Genomic DNA, 24493 nt, shown 5'->3' with positions numbered 1-24493 from the left:
AATATAAACCGTTTTCGAATTGATACATGCGTATTGATCCATCAGTTATATTGGATTATCTTTGAATTACTTTAATTTTTATTCCGTTGATTATTCACACGCTGGTAAATTACATAAAACATTGCGTGTAAAATTAAAATCTCTGGGTAATAATAGTGGACATATGTACGTTAACGCAGGCGGTGTTTTTAAAAAATTGCCATTATACGAAATCATATCTCGTGACTTGAACGCGTATGGCGCAATTCAAACGCATTAGAGCATATTTGACCGAATCGTGATTGGAGCGTGAATGGAATATGATCATCCGTCATAACGTGAATGGAGTGTGCGTTTATTGCATAGGAACATATACTGATCTGCGCGAAGCCGTACATATGTATATGTATATCTCTGCACCGAACGCTCTATTAGATATAAATAATAATATAATTTATACATCAGAGAAATCATATTTTATTAATGTATCAATATCCAATTTCCAAACTAATCCACGAGAAATATTTGTCAACAGTTTTTTAATCGTTTAAATATTTATCAGTATTAATATGAACTATTTAAAAAAATCAACATAGAAATGCGCGATAAATAATATTAAATGATTTAAAAAATACTTCTTATCTTCGTTATATATTCTTTCTTATAACTTATAATAAAATAAAATTTTAATATATCCCGTTTTATATTCTAGTTCGTGATTATAACATATTTATTGTAAAGGATTTTTCTGAATTTATATATCAAACGATATTTTTTTCAGATTTAAACTTTGTATTTCTAAAACTATCGATTAGGTCATTCTCGATGATATTACAAAGGTGCGTAACTAAATGAAGTGTGAAGAGAAAAAGAGCATCGCGGAATGCCTTTGTCCTTTCCTTATCACATATTGCGAAACAACATCGCGTCTCCTGCGTTTGACCATTTCTTTTTAATTCACGAGCGTGTACATACAACTTTTTTCATCTACCTTCTCGCCTACGGGCGGAGACGACGACCATTCGGGGCTCCGAGCTTTGAGCGAGCTCGGGTTGCCGTTTGCGGCTTTCCGCTTTCTCGCGAGCCGCGAGGTGTGGCTATGCGTGGCGTGCGCGCCGCTCATTTGCGTCCATCCAACTTGGAGCCGTTAGCCGCGCTCTGCCTCTTTGCGTTTTTACCGCGTTTTTACATCTTGCTTATGCCTGTGTATTAATTATCTTCCGACCTCGGAAGAGAGAGAGGTGGTTTTTTTGATACGGTTTATCGGCAACATCGAACCAGTTGAGCCAAATGGGATTAAATAATGCTTCCTCTAATTAGCTTCGTGGATTGGATAGGAAGAAAACTCGATGGACTAGATTAAAAGATATGTCTCTTTTTAGACGCGTATATATAATGGTCGACAGAAGTATATCCCGTTTGAGAATTTTTTTTTTAATTTCGAGCAATCATCGTATTCAGATCGAAAATTGTATTTCTCCTATAAAGAATGCAATATCATGTTTTGTATAACTTTTATTATTTTTATTCCAAAACTCCAAATCTTTTACTAGCTGCTAGAAAATAATTTAGAAAGGTTGATTTTTATACCGATCTCTTCTTCATACAAATTTTTCTACAAATTTTATGTTGAGGTATATCAAAGTGTATGTGTGAAATATTATTTAGTATAAAGAATAGAAAAGATATATATTTTTTCAGAAATATTTGTTTTGGTATTTCTTTCAATATAAAAATAATCACTATTTATAATTTAGTCTTCGAAAACAATGTGTATTTCCAGCAATTTAAACGATATTTTGAAGCAACCCTTTGTAATAATTGTGCGTTTGGATACCTAACATTGTTCCGAGCAAATAATCAAAATCAAACCAAAAGTGTAGGCAATGCGATTACGTCAAGCGAGATACCTGATAACTCCGAATAGCACTGTTTATCATTTAATTCACGCGGCTAAATGCAAAAATCGAGGATGTGTCTTTGAATCGACAAACGTGACACGTAACTCGCCAGGAAAGGAAGCGAGGAGAGGATACTGGCGTCCCGTGGCTCGATCGCGTCACCCTGGCGGCGCGGCGTATCTGGTGCCGCCGCAGGAGCACTTCTCCATCCATTGGGCGACGAGCATCCAATATTACCGCGCATCTTCCGGCGCGTACGTGTTTAACGTATACTTGCCGAATGCACCATGCTGATACACCAACGCTCATAATGCGCGTAGGTACATAACGAAAAGACGCAAAGACGGAGAGAAAGAGAGAAGAGAGAGAGAAAAAAAACAGATATGTGCATGGAAAAAGCGAGAAAAGTCGAGTGAAGGATAACGCGGAGGGAGAGAGAGAACAGGAGGGGGGGGGGATGAAGAGAGCCGGTAAATTAGGTGGGTATATCGTGCGGTTGTGGACGAGGACGTTGGTATAGGATATATAGGTACACCAACGTGGCGGCTACTATCGCGCGCCACGGTAGGAAGACTCGACGAGGCGAGCTAGAAGGGCGAAGAGAGGGATCGGCGGGAAGCGGGAGGGCGGAGGGAGTAGGCTATAAAGGCTAATTGGTTAAAAGCTCACCACTGGCTGCAGGCTTAAATCAAGATCTTGGAGTGTTATAATGGATAAGTAACACGGCGTGGCGCGGCCACCGCCACCGGGTTGTGTGTTACCCCCACACACCCCGTCGCGCGCTCCCCGCTCCCCCCGTTTCGAGCGTTCGCCACCCTTCTTTCCCTCCCGCCCCTCTCGCTCGCAGACCTCGACGTCCACGTCGCCTCGCCTCGCCTCGCCTCGCGTATAACCACCCCGTTCACCCGCCGCGCCGCCGTGGCGCGGAACGTCGAGGGCGAGTATCTTTCGAGTTAAGGACGGCGCGACCGACGCGATTGGTCCGCGGCGAGGGTTACCCCGGCGGGTAGTCGTGTGCGGCGCGAGTCATCGATCGCGCCTCCGTCCTATGAGGAATCCGGAAAGCCAACCCCTGGCAAGCCGTAGGCCCCGCCCTGCCACCTACCCCGACCGCACCGACACCCCTTCCGACAACTTGCAGCTTAGCCGTCCTCGCTCTCGCTTGCCACCCTTCCCCTCCAACTACCTTCCTCTCCCTGCTTCGCGCGCGCGTCAGCGTGCTCCCTCCTGCCATCTTCCTCTGACACCCTCTAATTTATCCGCTCGCCCCGTTCTAGCGAGCGGCGGCCTTCCCTGCCCCTCTCCCTCGCTAGCAGCCCGCAGTCTAGCTATCGCGCGGCGCGCAATAACTACCCCCGTGACTCTCGAAGCGTGACTCCGAAGCGTTCTTTCTCTTTATCTTACTCCCCGCCGCCGATTCTCCCTCTTTCTCGCCGTCGCGCCCCTCGCGCCGCGCTTCTACCCTCGCGCTCCTACTCTCTCTCGCCGTATGAGCGAGCGAACGTACGTGAGCGCGAGCGTGCGCGTGTGTTTACGCATTTACGTGTGCGAACGAGTCTCTCCTCGTCCGTGTGACCTGCGGTTTCTCCGGCGTTTTCCTACCCTTAGTAGCGCGAGCACAGTGCATCCATCCGCCGCGGCCCGTCACTCGCCGCGAAGCGTATCGCAGGACACGAGGGTGCTTGCGCGCCGCTCTCTTTCTAACGCGAGCGCGCGACCGAACACGGTGTCAGCGTGCGCCGACGCTCTGACGACACGCGCGCGCGAGTCGAAATTCCGACGCAACGCGACGCGACGCGAGGTGACGCGAGGCGACGCGACGCGACGCGACGCGACGCGAGGTGACGCGAGGTGACGCGAGGCGACGCGAGCACATCGTCGGACCGAAAAAAGTCAACGTAACTCTCTTATACGAACTACAAATTCTCCGTTTGAACAGCCGAACATATATCAAAGCTCTTTCCGATTTTTTCGTTTCCTCGACGTCGCGCGAAAGTCGGCGATTTCGGTTTCCAACCCGAACAGGGAGATGAACCGTGTGTCGCGATTGTCAACTCACCCACGGTGACGGGCCGATTCGACGTCGGTAGTCGGTTTGTGAGTGATTGGCGATCAGTGGAAGTGACTCGAGAAAAGTGACGGCACGATAGGGCACCTCGCCTCGGTGTTACTCACGCGGGAACGCTTTACGCTTACGCCGCCGCCGCCGCCGCGCCGGTGGACGGTAAAGAGCGGAAAGCGAAAAGGAGAGAAGTTACGTGTCAGACTGGAGCGGACGTGTAGTGGTGAAAAAGGAGAGAGAGGAAGAGAGAAAGAGGGAGAGAGGTGAAGACAGAAAGAGGGGGTGTGGTAGGTGGCGGAAGGACGATAGGGGGAGAGGGCGACTCTCCGCGAAGGGTGGGCCGTCCAAGTGTCTTGTCTCCTATCATCCTGTCGTCCAGGGTATCGCTTACGAATGTCGCGCGATCGAGCGATCCGTCTGCGATCCACGACGACGCGCGAGGACGTCCTGGCGACGGCCGCGCTTCGACTACCGACACCGACGAGCCGCGCGATCAGCCTCGTCTGAGTCAACGACAGCAACCGCGCTGGGTGCTACGTACCTGTGTGTCGTCCTGATATGCGATTGTCCGAGGTGGATAGTCGCCGGGTCGCGTCGCGCGAGACGACGGCGGGCACCACTTAACCGATATATAATATAAACGAATACCGAAGCGTTGACGCGTGGCTTCTTCCATCGGGAACGAAAGCTCCCAGCTCGTTCGAAGAACCGTATCGGGCTAGCTGGGCTAGCCGCGAGAGAAGTGCCGCAGCGAGAAATCTCCCCGGACGGGCCGGCTCGAAGGATGTCCGGCGAGACGGAGATAGAAGTGTCGGTTGTGTCGGAGGAGGATCTGGAGCTGGAAGGCTCCAGGAGCAGCTCCACCCCGGCGGAACTGCTGCTGCAGGAGAAGAATGGCAAGTCTGGCTGCGGCCTGAGCAATCACCACCACTCGTTCAGCTTCGACACGGTGAGCAAGCCGGCGCTCAGGCCTGCCTGCAATCCGCAGTACACATCCTTCAGTATCTCCAGTATCCTCGGCAGACCGGAATCGCCGCCTGTCGACTCGACGACCTCCACGGGGTCCGGCGAGAGGCAGTCGTCAGACGTCGACAGGACGTCGCCGCTGCCGCCAACGAACTCGCAGAACTCGCAGAGGATCCCGCCGTCGTGCGGCAGCCCTGGAAGGATCTCGTCCTCGCCCACGTCCCTGAGACTGTCCGGCGGCCAACGCAGCGGACTGTCCGCAACCGGTCACCCTGGACTGGAGCCTAGGGCGAATTCCGCGGGTATCGGTATCGGATGTGCTACCAGTGCTACCAGTCCGGCCGCGACTTTTTCACCGCCCGGCGATGCCTCTACCAATCCATTACTAGGACACCAGGCGTCGGCGGATCTCGCAATGCTATCAAGGTACGTAGCCTTGGACTCGATTCCCCGTTTTCGTGAGTTCTCTTACAGATGACAAACGAAATTTTAGTTCGCACGGATTAATCTCATCGTTTTTCTAATTTTGATCAATTACGCGAGAAGAACAGAGCTGTAGATATAAACAAAACTCTTGAACGATGAAATATCCAAGTAGCTTTTATAAAACGATCGCTTTTATACACCAAGACTTCATCACTCAATCTGTATGTTTGATTAAACGTAGTTACGATTTGCAAAAGATGTCTCGCAAACAATTTGTTATTATTTTAGGATACATTACGAGTAAACAAGATTATTCTCGGACATTACTATTATTATATTATATGATTATATATCGAACATTGTGAATTATTGAATGTCAAATTACGCAATTGTTATCACTCGAAAATCTATGATTTCGTCATAGTACAGCTGTGTCGCGCATGACGTAATGTCTATGAAAATATAAAGAACCGAATACCAGTTCTGTCAATTGAATGACTTTTGCATTATTTACGTATTTACGTATAGCTGGGAAATATTTTTAAACTGAATACAAGATTTAGGTGACGTCAATGAATTTTACATGCGTCGTCTAGAAATTAAAACATAGACGATATATATATAGAATGTATCAGATGTCTCGCACTTTTATTCGAATGCAGTTTCTAACATGCCTGTTTTCCATAACAAAAAAATTGCATATTTCCATCTGTCGCTTCAATTTTCAGCATTGCTTATTTACATCTCTTCAAATCTTGCTGACGGAAAAAAGCAAAGTGCATTCAAACTTTATTTGGAGGAATAAACTTCCTTTTTTTTTTTGCCTATTTGCGCTTCTCGACTCTCTTCGATTCTTTTTTATTTTAATCGGTTATTGAAACCTCAAAAGCTGTTGACGCATCAAGAACTGTCGAAGCAATCAGTCTTCTTTCTCTTTTAACTTCAAACGATCGCGACATCCTGTAAGTATACATAATATAATCGCGCGAAGCAGTTTCTCGGTAGGGAGCTCGTGAAAGTGAAGCCCGCGCGTGTTTCTAAATTCATTTTTAAAAACGATTAACGCTGGAAGCTTTGCGTCATTCCCGCGGATGACGTTTTATTCTCACAAACGTTTTTTCTTACGCGCGTCACGGAAAATGAAACAACATAGCAATATCGATTTTATAATAATGCAATACTTTTTGCATCGCGAGAATACTTTGCGTTACAAACACGTGTAGAATGTACGTCATTTATTCGCGTACGCGACGCACACATATACCATTGCATTAAACTCAGTCAGATGCGGCAATGTGACCTTCGATTTTGTAGGTTGGTGCCGCCAAAATAACTGGCCGAAATTTGAACCTTTATACTGATCGGCGATCGCCATTCATTTCGCCGCATACAACGGTGTACGTCAGTCACCCGAGTAAAATATATATAAAAACACGCGTTGATTTGTATTTATATAATTTAGTTTGTATTTATAATACGCGGTTAACGAAATGCTCCTGGCAAGCATTTGTAAAAGAAAAAAGAAAAAAAAGAGGGAAAGAGCCCCACTACATAATTCAACGATTTAAACGCCATCGTTTAACGGCTAATTCAATGCCGTCGCCATTTAATATTAATGCAAAAGTGTCGGTAAATGGAGTTGCTAATACTTGCTAATGATTAATTAATTCGTAACATCGTCGTTATTCATATTCGCCGCTCGCGTAATTGGCGGAATTGTTGAATAAATTAAGACCGCACCCTCTCTCTCTCAGGCAATTAGAAACTCCGCCGCGTTAGCGTTTCCACGATAAAAACACGCATTTGCAAAGCTTTGACCCGAGAGATTCGACAACACCATTGCGATGGATTAATATCCGACTCTTCGCCGCCATTATTCGCATAATTTTATATAAACGCGTGCACGAGTGCACGAGGCCACGCGTTTCACATTAGCGTTGTATAAATTGCACTAACTGAATCACGTGCGTTAATATTCATTAAGAGCATTCATTTAACAAAAATCGAGGGAACTTTAATTTTCACGACATGCAGTGATATAATTATCATTAAAAAAGAACTTGTAAAATTGACAAAAGAAAATTCTATTTCTATGGTGATTCAAAAATTGTAGCTCTCTCAATTTCGATTAATTCGAGAAACCGAGAAACCTTAATTTCTTAATTATACAAAGATATTTAAGAAAATATTTTTTTTTTCCAGTGGAAAGTCAATATCCTCGAAATATCTCAGTAACAAAACTTTGTTTTCAGTTAATTTCTCGTCGACTTTGCTTTAACCAAAAGTTTATTAAAGCTTGCTCTTGTCAAGGAGCTTAAAATTGAGAATTATTAAGTCGCAACGACGCTGAGTCTCCTCGACATCTTCAAGAGAAAAATTGACTCGAAATTGTTCAAAAAAGCCCAGAGATATTTTTCGGTTGATGCGGGACACCATGTTCCACGACCCAATGTCCGCGCCCGTCAACTTGGATTACCGGGCGGAAAGGGATGTATCCAGGGTCTACGCGGCCGTCGTGGACCGAAGATTTCCGTAGGCGTGAGCTCGTCCGGATCAAGATACACGACATATTGGGGGTGGCGAAACGGTAAGGGGTAGCGGCAACGAGCGAGCGCGTGCGGTGAGGATTATATTATGTGGGAATGGACCGACGAGGGGACCGTAATGGGCCTATTAGGCTGTCTCATTTAATAACAACCGTAGCAACAACACCACCCTCTTACATTACTTACGTTATTTAGGAGGACCCCCGCGCGTTATCGGATATATCTACGAGGAATCCGAGCACGGCACTGCGCGCCGCAAAGGGGCAAGAGAAAGACTCGAGGGTTCGAGATGATTTTATCAGATTTACACCCCCTCCTCGATTGACGAGACCTACCACCCTCCCCCGCTCCCGTCCTCGTCCTCGTCCTCGTCCCTGTCCCCGTCCGCGCCCTCGCCATGCTTGGCTGCCGGCGCGACGGCTACGATTGCTTGTTTTCCACCCGTTTACCATTTGATTAAGTTCCACTCGTATGCACCGTTGGGGTACACTCCACTAAACGAGAAAAGCCTCGTCGAGTGGGGCCCGTCACGCAAACGAACTTATCACGGCGGATAAATGGTAAACTTTAATAAACAGATTTTCTCTCTTTTCGCCAAAAGCATGTAGTTAATTCCATTTTCACCAAGAAATGAAAATTTTGGCACTCCTAAGATTATAAACATCACCCTTATGGCCAGCAAAATCCCCCAAAATGTATTTGTGAATTATTTCTGAATCTGTAAATATCTTTGTCTTCGATAAGTCGATCAAAAATTTATTGATTAATATACAATTGACGATTAATTCATTGAAAACTACGCAAACTAGACTCAAAGAAGGTTTAATGTATGTCCGTGTAATATGGCATAACATATAAAATAACCAATTCTCTTTGAACAATGGCGCTGAAGAAAACACAAATCACGCATAAATGCATGCAACAATTAATGCAATATGGATAATGCAATATAATAACGCAACAGATTTTTAGGTAATGCACGACATAATTCGCGCATCACAAAAGGCAACGGAAGGAGGCGTGTCTCGCTTGTAATAATCGCTCCGCGGCCGATACGTAAAATTACAAATCGCATATATTCCGTTCGGATCCATTTACACGTTTAAATCCAATTCAACAAAAAATCGCGCGGCGGTATAGAATTACACGATGATCGCGCGCTCGCGCCATTTTCACGCGTACACACATACACACACATAGGTAAAATACACGCGCGTGTCTCGGGCATAATTTCGCAAGCACGCTAATTAACGTCACGCGCAACACTGGCAACCGAAATTTGCTGCCAAAACTCGTGCGTTTTGATGAAAGGGAGGGATGGCAAAAAATCAATTAAATGTAGAGTGCTTAATGGATGCGGATGAAACGCCGCGCCGTACGCGTATAGTCCAAGGTTAAGGAGCCTAAGATTCCCTCGAGAAACGGGCTACCTATCCCGCGGCCCATTTGCTGCCGAGCAACCAGCCCTTACGTCTCTTCCGGGAGGAAGTGCGCAAGTTCTAGGCTCGATTTATTATTAAATTGCCGCTCTACGCCAGCCTGAGATTCTCGCTCGCCAAGGTCGTGGAGAGAGAAGTTGACGTCATGCGATCTCAGCAGAGAGCACTATCCATCCTCTATATATATGTATATACAATATATAACTTATAACTGATCAAATAATAATATTTCTCCGCAAGGGAGTAAGTATACATGCGCCCAGGGATTTACGCACTAAATACACCCGGTATACATGCGCGCCTTATGAAATCGTAACAATCACCTCCGACTCCTCTTTAAGGAGTCCACTCCTCTTGAGCCGAAGAAATGTGTACCTCAGAGTTGACACGTGATACCCACGGTATTCTGAAAGTCAAACATCTTACTAAAGACGCTATCGACTCCAAGTTAATTAAAATTGTTATGCACGTCAAGTTTCTAAAAAAAATAGCCTATATATCTATCTTAAAAAGTTACGTAAGGCATCCAGAAAATTGGTGGGACAAAGTAATCAGATTTTATCTCGGGCCTCATATTCAGAAAAATTAATTATCGTTTCATCTTGTTCGTTCTCAATACATTTCGGATTCGTTCGCGTGGTTCGTTGATCCCGGCGCGGAGTATCGCAAAAATATTTTTTGCTCGATTTGCTCGTGCGATATCGCGAGGGCTTACATTCGAAAACGTTACCGCGGGCGCGGTAGGACCGCGAACGGAAAGATCCGTCTGATATAATCCGCGACAGAGACTACCTCGTTAATTACAGCGCTGATGAATGATTCGTTAATTAGGGTGGAATCGCGCTACAAGTTTCAAAGGAAGATACGATAAAGCCTATTGTGTATGATCGCCTATTCGCGAGCGATATGGATGTTTCGACGTTGGGAACAAATGCTCGGGATGAGCGATGGCGGCGGCCATAGGATCACGCCGCGGATTGTAATTGCGCCGGAATACAATTCCCTCCGATTTCATTCGACACTGCTTCGTCTACGAAGTAGCGAATTCTTGATTAAAAAGTCATGCGAGGAGACATGGCTAACAAAACGTTAGTTCTGTCCAAAAGTAATTATAATGTAAATATATAATTGCGTATCGTACGACGATGCTATAAATCGCGCTTCTAATATAAATTAATTTCAAGAAATTTGCTCTATTAGTTTATATCATTCGTAAAACGATTTGGAGTTGTGTATCAAAGGCCATATTTATAGTAATGATAATTTTCTTTAGGATACACATAGAGACGAAGTGTTACTGCTGTAAACATGAAAATAAATTCGTCATTCCGTCTATCGCAAGCCGATAATGTAATGAAGCCAACTAACGGATTTAGCCGAATGCTTTGAAAGCCAATAAATCGTTGTTGAGTCATTTCGACGACGCTTTATAAGACGATATAGTGTAACAATAGATTTCATCGTATTGCAATTATATGCAAATATGAGAGAGAGAGAGAGAGAGAGAGAGAGAGAGAGAGAGAGAGAGATAAAAATCGGATTAAAAATAAACAATATATAAAAAGGATGTACAGAAGAATGCTTCTTAATTCGACGGTGTAACAAACAAAGCTTGAAAATTTATCACATCCGTTTACTTCTTTTCTCTTTATTTCTCCTCGTTAATATTCGATAATCTATTTTCCACTGTTTTCTTTGTCCCCTTGTTGTTATTTTTCTCTGTAAAGCACAGCGTGATGATCGCATATTGAGCATACAGATTGCGAACCGCTTTGGGCGCACTTTCGCTAGCAAACGCGATCGACTTCTCCTTTCTTCGCTGCGCTCCTAACTACCCTCGGTGTAACGATACACGACGAAACGTATCGTGTTACGAGCGATCGTTAACGGCATAAAGAGTTTATATTTGAGAATGGCACTTACTAAGCGCACAAGCAGAGGTAGAATAATAATCAATACAAGCAAGCGGTAAAATACGTCATTGAAGACACGGAGGGAAAATTTTAACGGAACTGCCCAATAAAGCCAAACTCGGGCACCTCGTATTAAAAATGTGTACTTAATAAAATAAGGGTAAACGAAATCTTTAAAGAATTTCTTCATTACCGCGGCAAGTTGCAAATAAATTAATATTCTACGTGATAAATTATAATATCAAATTCTTGGATAAATTTAAATCGTACTTTTCTCAGTAAGAGATTTATGAAAAAAAATTTAATTATTTTGATATTGAATTTTAGAAGATATAAATCTGGTTCAAAAACTTACGGAGTAAACAAATAAGAAAGTTTATTTTCCAATTAGTTTCAAGTTAACCCCTATAAATGATAAAATCGTCGTCACCAAAATTATATTAAATTAAATACGAAAATATTATTACACACAGAATCAAAAGACTGTACAAAACAGAAAATGGATCAAATATGAATACTCGAATGCAGTCGCTACATCCGACAGATCTTCGACTGCAAAAGAGGAACAGAAATGAAAGGCGAATTACGCGAGTCAAGTGTGTGCTCGATGACCTAGAGAGCGTTAAAGGGAGGTATCGCGGAGAAGAGGTCCTTGAGTGCCTACGTAGAGAGAACTCGTAAACTCAGCCAGCCACGTCGAGTGTTCGCGGCCGCCTAAGACGTAAGACCTGCAGAATTAGGCAGTAAAAGGTGGTAGATCTCTCCACCGAGAGAGATCCGAGTGTTTGGTGTTTATACCTGCTTCTTCAGAGAAGGGTCCCTGAATGCTTACAAAACAGGCGGTTGTCAGATTTCCTTTATCTTTTCCGGGATATTTGTGTGTGCCCCGCGGGCCGTCGTCTCTCCTCTCCCGTTAGCCGCGCGAAGCCTTCTTCAGAATACCTCGATATCTCGTCTTGATGCCGGGAAAATCGTGGGGAATTAAGGAAGAGGCCCACCGAAGATTGCGTGTCGCTCAGGAATTCTCTTAGGAAGGGTGTCTCTTAATTCCTTCTTTACTTCGGTTCCGGACAGCCTCGTCGTCGTCATCCTTGTCGTTATACTACTGTTGTGTCGTATCTATCGCCCAACGTGACTTTCTCCTGGTGATAAACGGTTGACACGTATAGAGTCTCGTCAATGAGACATTAACTCACATAAGCGTGAGCATCGCTGACTCGTTGATACGAGAAGATAAGGCCATTAAAAGGGAGATCGGATATCCGATCGATTCAACGAATGCGAAGAAGAGCAGATTTCGCTCGAGATTTCGCTAAACCATTTCTTGCTTGAGGAAAGAAAAATGTTATTTTGCAACATATTTGCTGTGGATTTAATTGGAGCTCGAGCTTCTCAAGATAATAACATCAAGTTGCAAAATTTTTACATTATTACAAAATTTAAAAAAAAAAGTGTATTACAATTATCTCAGGATGAAGAGTAAAGAATATCTCTTTAAATATTTTGAATAAATTTGCAAAGTAAATGTGACCCGGCCATTAGATCGGCGAAGTGGAACGCTGGAATTATTTACCATATCTGATGTTGCCTGAACGAGCCCTAAGTGATAATAGGCGCAAAGTGCGAAACGATGGCGGACAAAGTCAAATACGCTTTCACGTGGCGAGCGTGTATCGAAACGAGATCAGATCGCTCGTCGCAGACGGACTGCGACGGGGAAGCGAGGAGGGAACACGGAAAAGTAAGGCTTCCGAAGCCTCCTCGGCCCACATGCCTGACCAACCGGCCCTGCTTGCCAATATCGGCCAGTCGACCGGCAGATCCTGCTTGCCTATATTTCTGTTCACCACAAATCGGTTACTCTCGCATTAAGTTTCCACGGCGCGCGCGTGCAGCTGCAACAATGGCGCTTAGTTGCGATCGGAAATAAGAGAAAGAATTATCGGAAAAGAAAGAAAAAGAAGGAGAAAGAGAACTCTTGTTAAGCGGCTAAATAAGAACCGGAGGACAAGCAGCCATGAAGATAGATTTACTGATAAACGATCTATAGACCCTGACCGAGACAAAGCTACTAAACTCGCAAAATTTCACAGAAATTTTATTGCACCATCGTATTTTGTTTCTCATCGTTATTGATGTGTTGTATGTACATTTGAACAAGTGTGGAAAACCGCGTTATCATCAAGAGTCATTTTAACACGTAGAATATTGGACCTATTTCGCTTGTCTCTCCGGCATCCACAACTTGATAAAATATTATACAATAGAATTAAATTATGCAAAATTACCATACATAGTATGTTTATTAGGTACTTTAGACTGTTACTTTAATGTAAATATATTTATAGACTTGTGAATTTTGTACGAGTTTTATACATTTTTTTACTTTGGTAGCGCCGGCCAGCGCCGGTCACCGATGAATCGGCACTTGGACTTTCAGTGGCGCCGATCAGCGCCGATCAGCGCGCGGCCGATGACCGGCATGGCATTCAACGTGTTAATCAAGGTTTCCGCACGTCATTGTACGCATAAAGCTGTTACTAAATTCGCTACCGGAAGGGTCCGCGACGCAGGTATACTTTCCTCCTGATCAGCGTGACGATTTTCTCGAGAGCTTCTTGCTCTAAGCGGATTTTTGCTCTTAATAACCAGTCGAGCGTTTATTCGTAGCACGTCCAGCTATTGTTGCGGTGCAAACACCGTTTCCAAATATATTCCATTCAGTGGTGAGCTTTGCTTTCTCCCGAGTGGTTGAGTAAATCCGAATGGCAATGGCCGTCGGCTACGAGCGACGGCACTTATCCCGAACGTAACGATCCCGCATGCTCCAACTACTACCGCGTCACGGACAGGCTCTGCTCGTATTTACGGTAGTGGCGGTTCGTAAATTCTTTTGTAACCAAAGCTGTAGGTTGTACTCGACTTGTTCGCGGTGTTCGATTATTCCTTTTTTTCTCGGTCACGTGTTAGATAAAACTCACAGACTTTATAGATTTCGCGATCTGCCTACCAATCAATTCTTGACATTTCATTACTTGACGTTATTCTTCATATTGCTTGGCTTGGATATTTCACATCCATGTCATATTATAATAATCTAATATAACACGAATATTACTGTGTTGAATTAAACCTGACGCGATTTAAGTCTTTGCAATCATTGATCATAATTATATTCAACTATTAAGAAAAACTTATATTAATAAAATCAATAAGATTGTATATTAATAAATTCTTTCATGTATTAAAAAATATTTAATATTCAACGTTAATCATCGTGGCAACAAAAGATCTATCCAAATTAAAATTGTAAAGAGTAAAATTCTCTTGCATTTAAACGCGTGAATAAAACTTTTAAAAATTTCTCATAAGCTCAGTTGAAAATTGGATGTTCTTTGTTTTCAATCGTGTCTGATTCTAAAAGCTACTTTCCACATTTAGTATTTCAACATTTTAGCTAATTATAAGAGAAAAGTCAAGTCCGGATTGATCAATTTATTTTTAAATAAAAGCAGAGTGCTTTTGGATCACCTGGAATTTACGCGTGAGATTTATTAAACTGGATAAATAAAAATTATATCTTTACGTTGCATAGGACCTCGCTCTTTTTACTGATTTTAATGATAAATCCTTAAATCTATATACACAGATTATACAGTAAAAATTATAAAACAACAACGTACCATCTTGTTGTATAGATTAATAGCGAGTCGATACCCGGTCGGCATCGGCGGCCTGTTCTACCCGTCGACGCTGCAACATCTCCATCAGCAGCAACAGCAGCAGCATCAGCATCATTCGCGGCTGGCCGCCGCTGCCTCGTCCGCCCTCAGCAACGCCGTGCAGGTCGCCGGCCAATCGCCGGACATTGTCGACGCCGACGGCATCCGTGGCGTTTTACTCGGCGGTGCCGGCTGGCCGTTTCCATGGAGGCCGGCGCACAGCCTGCAGACGCTCGAGCATCCTTCGCCAAGCGACGTGGTCGGCACCCTCAGCCGCGTCAGTCCCGCGTCCGCATCTTTCCCGCAGCGAGGTGAGTTCGATTCCCTCCCTTTTACATCTCTCCCGCGTGCCCAGGCAGATCGAGACGGCTTATTAAGGATAATCCAAGGGAAAACGCGCGCTACGCTCGGAAGGAGATGTTAACATTGTTTCGCAACTGCGGTCTAGGTCTAGAACACCGGCTTTCGTCGAGTCAGACAGAAGTACGGTAATACGAAGAGTTTCTCTTTTTTCAGATTTTTTGATTAAGTGGAAAACCGAAACACAAAGAAAACGTACGGCATATTTTATACCTGATGTGTTCTATATGTAATAGAATTTCTTTAATAGTTTTAATATAATTATAATTATTATAATAATTAAATTATTTCACCCCAAAGAAGATAAAAATATTTATCTATAACCCAAGAACGTGCTCTGAGAAAAATGAGTGTGTTTCCAATTATATAAAAATATTATTACTTCTCTTTGCTTGATATAATAACGCAAAAATGTCTCAACTCGATTAACGCCAAAAATTTTTTGCGCTTTCGACCGAAGAAGCTTCGAAAATATGTCAGACATACCGAGATGCATAGACCAATATCTCGAGACGATTGAGACGTGGAACCGTTAACTCGTATAGATCGCGAAGAAAAGGCAAAGGAAAACGAGGGTTAACGTGGGGGGACCTCCGTAGATATACAGATATATTGTCTGCTTGCGCGTTATAGACTCTGTATGTCTCGTGTATCTATGTGTATATCTTCGCGTATACAACTACGCGTAAGGCTTCCACGGCTTCCATCACGACAAACCAACGTCGATCGCCTTACCCGACGATCGTTTTGCTTCTGCCACCTTGTCTAAGCACTTAGGCAGTTACCATTCCCACCTATGGACACACCTGCGAACGCTCGTCAGTCCCGACTTACAATACTAAATTCTTTAACGATACAATAATGATAATAACGATCATTTGGTTGCTATTGTGCGTTATTTTTGTTTATATAGGAACCATAGGCTGAAAATGAAATTTTCGTTAAAAGCAATTTTATTAAAAATAAGCAAATATAATTAAAATAATAGTACAGAAAAATTGAGAGAAAACAAAGAAATATCTAAAGCTATATATAAGAGTTCAACAGATTTTTGGATAAATCTTGTTTTAATGGTTATAATAATGATTCTCACTTTACGAACGAAAAAAGTTGAAAAGCATATATTTTTAAAAATATGTTCTCGATTGTATTCCCGGTATAACAAATATCAAATTATTGATTATAAAAATGTATCGTATCTAGTTTCGTTTCGGCCGACTTTTTGTCTGTGCCACAACGATCATTTGTAGAGAGAAAGAATTAAACATCGTATACACATGCTAATGACATTTTGTTGCTAAAAATAAAACGATAAAATTATATTTATCCTCGATGGATTTGCGATGGACGTGAAATATCGCATGCCTAATTAAAGGCACAGTGACAAAGAAAATATTTGTAGGAAATGAATAAATCGTTGCATGTTTTATTGTTTCCTTCGTGTTCTCATACATTGCAAAAGAGACACGGCGGTATAACGGTATTTTATACAGATATACACGCATCGCAAATAATGTCATTGGATGATGCATCTGCATCGATAGCGGCGTAGGGAATTCAATACGCAGCAATTATGTCAAAATGGATTAATAGAATATTAATTAGCATTCTATTAATTGATTAAATATTCAATATGGATAGAGAAATGTATAATAGCGATTTATACCGGAGCGCGCGTGAGAGAATTTGTAAATCCAAAGCGCTCCAGGCTGATTGACGTATACGGATCACATTTAAAAAGAAGAGCGATTAACGCGTTTACCTTTCTCTCGTTAACGGTTTGATTATATCGATAAATATACACACACTATGTGTCTTTTATACTTCGCACACATTACAAATATCATTATTCGTTATATGATATTCTGATCTCCGCGAGTTTTGCCGCCATTAATCAGAGTTATCCCAGTTGAAGAATAACGATCCTCGCAAATAAAGATATCTTTGTTTCAGCAACACGAACAAAAAAAGATAATTAACAGAAAAATAACTCTATGAGCAACTATCAATTCCGGGTAAAACGTGTCTGATAGCTTTTGATTGTAAGTAAAAATTAATGTATTGGAAAAGGAAAGCAATTATAATTTTCTTTATCAATTTTCACGTATATATAACGGTTTGAGAGAAAATTCATATTTATTGAGATAACGATATAATATATTAATAATAATCGAAGCGAGAAAGGTTTCGAAAGATTCCAGAACAGCAGACACATGAAAAAATATTCAAAAATATATGCATATAAGTATGCATCTTGAAAAGCATATTATGAATAAAAAAGCTATAGGGTAATTGAAATCAATACACGTATATTTTCCTCTAGACGAGCTCGATGACGACAACGCCGATGACCGTCTGCACCGCGCGAGGAGTCCGTCAAGCGGCGACGAGGGGCACGACGACCTCGGTGAGGCTGATGACTGTGCGGATGCCGAAGGCGAAGGCGAGTCCACGTCGACGAGTCTTCACGGCACTTCGATGGGCGGTGGTGGTGGTGGCGGCGGCGGCGGCGGCGGCGGCGGCGGTGGTGGTGGCGGTGGAAACGGCAATAGCAACTGCCAGAACAACGTGCAGGTCGGCGTAGACGGTCGCGAGTCGAACAGCATAAAGCGCAAGAAGAAGACCAGGACGGTGTTCTCCAGGTCGCAGGTGTTCCAGTTGGAGAGCACGTTCGACATGAAGCGCTACCTCTCATCGTCGGAGCGCGCCGGCCTCGCCGCCTCGCTCAGGCTCACGGAGACCCAGGTGAAGATCTGGTTCCAGAACCGGCGAAACAAGTGGAAACGGCAGCTGGCCGCCGAGTTGGAGGCGGCGAACATGGCGCACGCTACCCAAAGGCTAGTCAGGGTACCGATCTTGTATCACGAGGCGTCAGCCGGCACTGGCACTTCCGGCGGCGTGTCCGTGTCGGTGACGGCACCGGGACCGCCGGGCCCCCCGGTGCCGTCCTCGATAGGCGCGACCTCCGCCCTGTCGCACTCGGTCGGCGTCGGCGTGGGCGTCGGCGTCGGTGTCGGTGTCGGCGTCGGCACCTCGTGCGCGCCTACCACGGCGCAGCCCATCTTCTACTCCCATCACCATCAGCATCACCATCACCACCCGGCGGCGGCCCACGTGCAGGCGCACAGTCTCCTGTCCCACCAGGTGCACCCACAACCACCGCCTCCGCCTCCGCCGCCGCCCAACGGCCAACCACCGCGGACGTCCTCGCAATAACATCGTCCGACAACTTACGAGGGTAGCGTGCGGCTGCTGCGGGAGACGACGATCCTAAACAAGATGATCTCCGTGAACGACGCGACGGCGACGGCGACGCCTTCCCGTCTGGACCGCGCCGTTTGGCTGATCGACGTTGACGAGTGAACGCACGCACAATAATCGGCACGGGCCTACGATCGTCCTGCGACATCCCCTGATCGATCCCGCGATACCACACGGATACGGCATGCGGCTGTCCCCTCGGCGGTAATTCGAGAACGTTGGAATTCGAAAATGGTTTTCTAAAATGCGGACTCACGACCGTGGGCGATGTGGATAAATGTGAGTATGCGCGAGAAATGTAGAGTTTTGATTCGCTTTTATATCTCAATTAATAAGAACGTAAGAAAGATTATCTCATACAATTTAACACTGAAATTGTATTTTATTTTGAAGTGAATAACACGTCTCAGTGATGATCACTTTACTGAAAAGATTTGCATAAGTGTAGAATATTTTTCTCCTATAATTATGTATTTATAATGGCTCTGGAGGAGCTAAATACAAATAAAAGAATATACAGAAATATTTTACTTATGCAAATTTCAGTCTAGCATAGTATTGCAACAATAAATAAAATTACGTTCTATTAGAATATAAACTCAATGAGTTGAAAAAACTCTACGTTTTCTGAACATAAACTTATACTCATGTCTATTCGCATCTTCTGTTATTTTCTAGGAATGGAAAGTATGATCTCTTGCAAATAATTTGGTAAAATTATTTTTGGCGCTTGATAAAAAGACTTTAAGTCAATTTGTTTACCTCGAAATAAATTATCAAAAAAATGTTCTGAGTTCATACAATTATATATTCTAGTAATCGCATTATCATAAAAATGACATTATTGCCGATTATTATGTTTAGCTAAAATTAGACAACATCCTACTTTTCAGTAGTTTATTTTATTGCTCCGGGAAAGACATTTTGACTTATATCTTGTTTTACCGAGCCGTAAAAATATTTGTGCTAGTCTGCGCAATTATGCGGAGAATTGAACTGTGATTATAATGATTTTGTGTCGCTTCCATGAGCCGCACGGGCGACGAAAGCTGGTCACGAACTCGTACGGTTTCCCTTCCGGTTGGTCGCCGATATAATAATAGCGCATTGTTTCGTTGTTGCTCTCAGTTTATCTATGTATTATAACGAAATGCAAAATTTCACAGTATTTCGCAATCGATGGACGGAAATTAGGGATCTTTGTAGATAGTATATATAATATACATATATTGGTAGAGCGATTCTCCGATTTTTTGCGCGTGAAGAAAAACGATTCGCGCGGATGAGAGAATGGAAATTTTTAAACCGTCCCTGACTGTGCGACGCCCGATATTTTAATTATGGAACCGTATCCGTTTCTCTAATCGTTTCCCCTGTAAATAGTCTTTGCGCGAAGTGTACATTCGTATTTGAAATTCCGTGCGCCGAGAGGGACGCGCTGTGAACCGGTGACCGGAAAATCTCCGTTAATATAATTCAGGGATTAAAATGTCGGTATAACTTCGGTGAGTTCAATTTTCGATGGACGAGAAACAGTGAGCCCTCATGCCAACATTGTCAACGTCGCGTTTCCATCATCGCGGATATATACGCGGAGAAACGATTTCCGCGGGTCTACAGAAATTTGAACTCGCTGAAATTGCGCTGGTACCAATATTACCTGATGTAACCGGGATTCGCTGTGGTTGTAAAATTCAACATTCACACACATGTGTATGACATATATACATAGACATGCAGCAAACAGACACAAACACACACATACACGTAAGACACAGGCAGGGTTCCTACGATATATTCCACCTGTTGTGATAAGTATCTAAACGAATAATTTTATTAAACGGAACGGTAGAGGTACGAAATATCGCCTCTTTCGCATTATATATATCACCTATCTATAGACGTCAATTAAGGAGAAGGTTCGCCGTACCGTGTTTTATACGGATATTTGTGATCCGGGATCTCAAATTATTGTACAGCCGATCGTTTCGTAATCGCTAAATAATGATCGTTGAACTATACAATACACGTCGTTCGAATTTCCTCTACTCAAGGTCTATGTAGAGTTGATCTACTGGCGACCGTCGATCTCGTTTGCGAGGTAGTGGGCAAACGTTCCTAGATTCGATGACTAGATTCGGCAGGATCGACGAACGATCGAATAAAAATACGAATACGTTTAAATTGCGCTTTTTTTTCTATCGTGACGCCCGTAAAGAGAGAGCAGTGGAACAATGGAACGCGCACCGACGGCATTCACATAAAAATCCGAGGTCCGGGATTAAAATTAATTGTTGTGCCGCTTCACAAGAGGCCCCCGTAACTAAAAAAATTGACACATAGATAAAACACAATGTTCCGCTTTCGAAATAAAATCAACGAGCGATTCTTTGATGGAGTCGCCATTCGAACGGATCGAGAAGCGCATCGATAATAAAACCTATTGATTCACATTTACATCGCCGTCTGTAGATTATAATACTGTCTCGTAGATTATGAGATCGGGGATATGGACAAAATTCATAGAGCGAGAAAGACCACTGATTAAAAGAGGCTTATTTCGTTATAATATTTTACAGATTTCTAGATTTCTTACGGATGAATGTCAAAAAGAATGATATAGCGAGATAAATTTCGAAATAACAAATTAAAGATGTCCAAATCTTCTCTACGAAATCTCGGAATTTATAAGCGGAGAGATGCACATTCGTAGTCTAAACACCTTAAACGCAGAAAAGCATGTGACAATTATTAATTCACAGCCAATTTGCGAGAAGCTTTTTCTTGGAGCAGCAACCAGCGAACTGTGAGTAATATCAGCGAGACAGTACTTAAGGGAAAAGCTTAAATCAAATCATGCATAAATTATTTCCTACGGGTCCGATAAATCGCGCTTCAAAAAATTTTACCTTTAAAATCATCAGCTGGAAATAGAACGATCAGAGCGACACTTCTCAGGGAAAAAAATATGCGCAGATTTCCGGTAGATATTCTTAGATATTTATTGAACATTCGTCGCGATGCGTTTTGCACCGTATGATTATTCTTTCGTCTCTTAGACAAGAATTTATTTGCATATCGGCGAAAGTAAATAAAAAATGCAGGAATATTTATCGGACGCCTGTAGTTTATAACGCGGTCTGTCGCTACGCAATCAAAAACGCATTTACAATTATTCGCGTACGTGTGGCTTTTCACGCCGCCATTCACTCACGCACTCGTCAAGTGCGGCACGCGTTGCTCCTCGCGTCCTTCGCCTCGAAACGGCGAAGCTGGCATGGCGACCACGAGGGAGGACCGACGTGACAATGCATCTACACCATCCACGTCCCGTATCCGCTGCATATGCAGCCGATACACACCGGGTATCCTGAGTAACGTAAGTACGTGCACTTCAATCAACGCTCTCGCGCCATCACACCTCCGTCTCTTTTCCGATTCCTGATCTCTTCGAATCTGCCTTTTTAAATCCGTTTTACTCTCTCTCTCTCTCTCTCTCTCTCTATCTTTCTCTCTTTCTTTCTTTTCTTTATCCGCCTTTTGTCTCTCGTTCGATATTTCTCTCGATATTCGTTCAATAACTCTCTCGATATTCGTGCTTCACGCTTTGTCACCTTCCTCGTCGCGATTCTACACGTCTTGTCTCGCTGCAGCCACAGTGCAGTGATTCTTCGTGGGTTGAACGGAATCGTCGGTATCGAAATGATATTAGGGAGTTTTTGCAATACCGTCTTTCAGATACGGTAACCGTATTGTTTAGAATCTCTATCTATTTCCCTACAGTTGTTTTATGCGCGCTGTGTATTCTGTATGACCGAGCTCGTGTTGTGCAATCATCCATACTGAAGACGGATATACGGGAGATACCGGGAGATATCTCTTCGATATTGAATGACTATATTGCGGGACATTTCGATATCCAATAGATATCCGAGATATGATCACTACAGATATCTGTGTTGTATCCATAGGAATGAATTTGCAGGAACGCGCATGGAAAATAATAAATTCTGATGAAATAAAATATATAAAGATTTATCAAACATTTATTAATTTCGTCCTTGCGCGACTAAGAACTTTATTTTACGACAGTATCTTTTTAGGCATGCGTAAAGAAAATTATTACAATTTTTACAAGCTATTGCTTTTATATAAATAATTTACGTAAAGAATTTTTTACATCTGTATAAAAATTTACGATAATAACAAGAGGATCGTAAAAACGATGCTAAGTCATTCAAGCAACGAGATTTTCAAAGTTTGTGTAACATCGTATAAGCCTGATCCATTTCCAAGATTGCGTCGAACCTAATGGCTTCGCGAAGTCGGCAGTACACAAAAATATATTTCGACAGATATATCGCATATTGGAGACCATCCGCAAACATTTTCGCAAGACTTTTGTTGTTCATACACGGAGAGCGAAAAACTATGTGTGTACAACGCGTCGTTTTGTAAAAAAAAAAAAAAAAGCGACCGTCTCGTTATGGAAAAATATCGGAATTACGCGCACAGAGAGAGAGAGGCATGTATAAAATTCTAATAGATCGATTATCATCTAATGTTCCGAACTGTTGAATACCGATTACGAGATTAATAAGAAAGCTTCTATCATCAATTCATTATCGTTCATTAATATCGATAAACAGCGCGATTAATTTTCTCGAATAAATTAAACAAATCTCAGTTTTTAAATTGTAACATGGCGTTTTAATAATTAACAATAATTTCCACATGAAAATAATATTAGAAAATATAACAGAATTAATAGAAGTATAAAGATTGTATTATTATATTGAATTATTATTACTATCATTATTATTCATTTGCGAAAAGCAGAAGGAACTGAAAACGAATGTTTAACAATTAATATGTTATATATTAATCGAGCGAGATAAAAGCAAGCAAAAAATTCAACATTCTAAAATCCGAAATGCTATTAATTGGCAAAATGCTCACGGTAATATGTTATACCGCTCGCGCTCGCTCGTTTAAAAATTATTTTATCGTATAATTTAAAGTGCGCGAGGAATGCTCCAGTTTCGTAATTTGTCTAAAGCTTATTATCTAAAGCTGCATTTTGATGCGTGACGTGTGCACCGATTAGCTTGTCCCTCGTCGTATTACCCCCCTTTTGAAGACAGATTTTCCGGTTTTAAAAGCAGATATCGAAATCGTGTTTGCCGAGGATCGAAAGTTCACCGGCTCATTGTCGCCGACAATCCGGAGTCGAGTTGCAGTCCTCTCGCGTCACCACGCCCCCCTTTTCCTACCGTATCGTGTCCCAGAGTAATTTAACACGTAAGGGGATGACAACGGACTCGAAACCCGCGTCCTTTTAAGGGCCCGTAAGTGATGATCGTGTTACAGCACTGAATTCAAAAAATTTGCCAAGACCGATGAGTTTTTCTCATATTCTTCTCCTGTGTCGATTATAGTGGTTAATAGCGCTATCGAAAGCTCACAACTTTTGCAGAGACAATAGCGAAATAGCTTGCAAATTGCAAAATGATGATCGTCGCCGATTAACTGAGCAAATTATATTGAAGATCAATTATTTTTGCAATTAATATTAAAGTAAATCGGCCTCAACAGTTATAAACAGTTTTCAGATTATAATCAAATAAAGAACATAAAAGAAGATAAAACTTTAATTTGTTGCAATCTATTTCGAGGGAGTTAACTTTCAGAAAATCTCCATTACGTTAGACGTAAAGAAAAACATTCTGCACATTACATATACCTACAAAGAAAGCTATACGTACGTTTATTATCATCTGTCTAATATTCTACGGTATATATCTTCAAAAGTCATTAAATCGGTGATGAGTAATTACACGTCTCTCTTTAAATCACCGATATTACAGGGACAATCTTGTACTGCGTCATCCTCGAGATGTCATCCATTATCATGCGTG

General features: G+C 42.7%; 1 protein-coding gene across 1 annotated transcript; it reads left to right on the top strand.

The window, feature by feature from the left end:
* The first annotated feature begins 3721 nt into the window (after window positions 1-3721).
* Window positions 3722-20759, top strand: Hmx (H6 family homeobox). The gene is made up of 3 exons (XM_071701026.1): window positions 3722-5334; window positions 14931-15265; window positions 17638-20759. The coding sequence occupies exons 1-3, from the start codon at window positions 4727-4729 to the stop codon at window positions 18528-18530; spliced, it is 1836 nt and encodes a 611-aa protein (XP_071557127.1). The 5' UTR covers window positions 3722-4726; the 3' UTR covers window positions 18531-20759.
* Window positions 20760-24493: the final 3734 nt, after the last annotated feature.

This window comes from Temnothorax nylanderi, unplaced genomic scaffold (genome assembly GCF_030848795.1).
Source record: "Temnothorax nylanderi isolate EJ_2023f unplaced genomic scaffold, tnyl_v1.0 TNYL_tig0024_pilon, whole genome shotgun sequence".
Lineage (NCBI taxonomy): Eukaryota > Metazoa > Arthropoda > Insecta > Hymenoptera > Formicidae > Temnothorax > Temnothorax nylanderi.
Note: the sequence above shows the minus strand (reverse complement) of the source record. Positions and strands in the feature narration are given on the sequence as shown.

Excerpts from the sequence above, each read along its gene's own strand:
- Hmx (XM_071701026.1), top strand. The coding sequence starts at position 4,727 with ATGTCCGGCGAGACGGAGATAGAAGTGTCGGTTGTGTCGGAGGAGGAT. Across the intron at positions 5,335-14,930 it reads GATCTCGCAATGCTATCAAG|ATTAATAGCGAGTCGATACC; the intron begins GTACGTAGCCTT and ends CTTGTTGTATAG. Across the intron at positions 15,266-17,637 it reads CGCATCTTTCCCGCAGCGAG|ACGAGCTCGATGACGACAAC; the intron begins GTGAGTTCGATT and ends ATTTTCCTCTAG.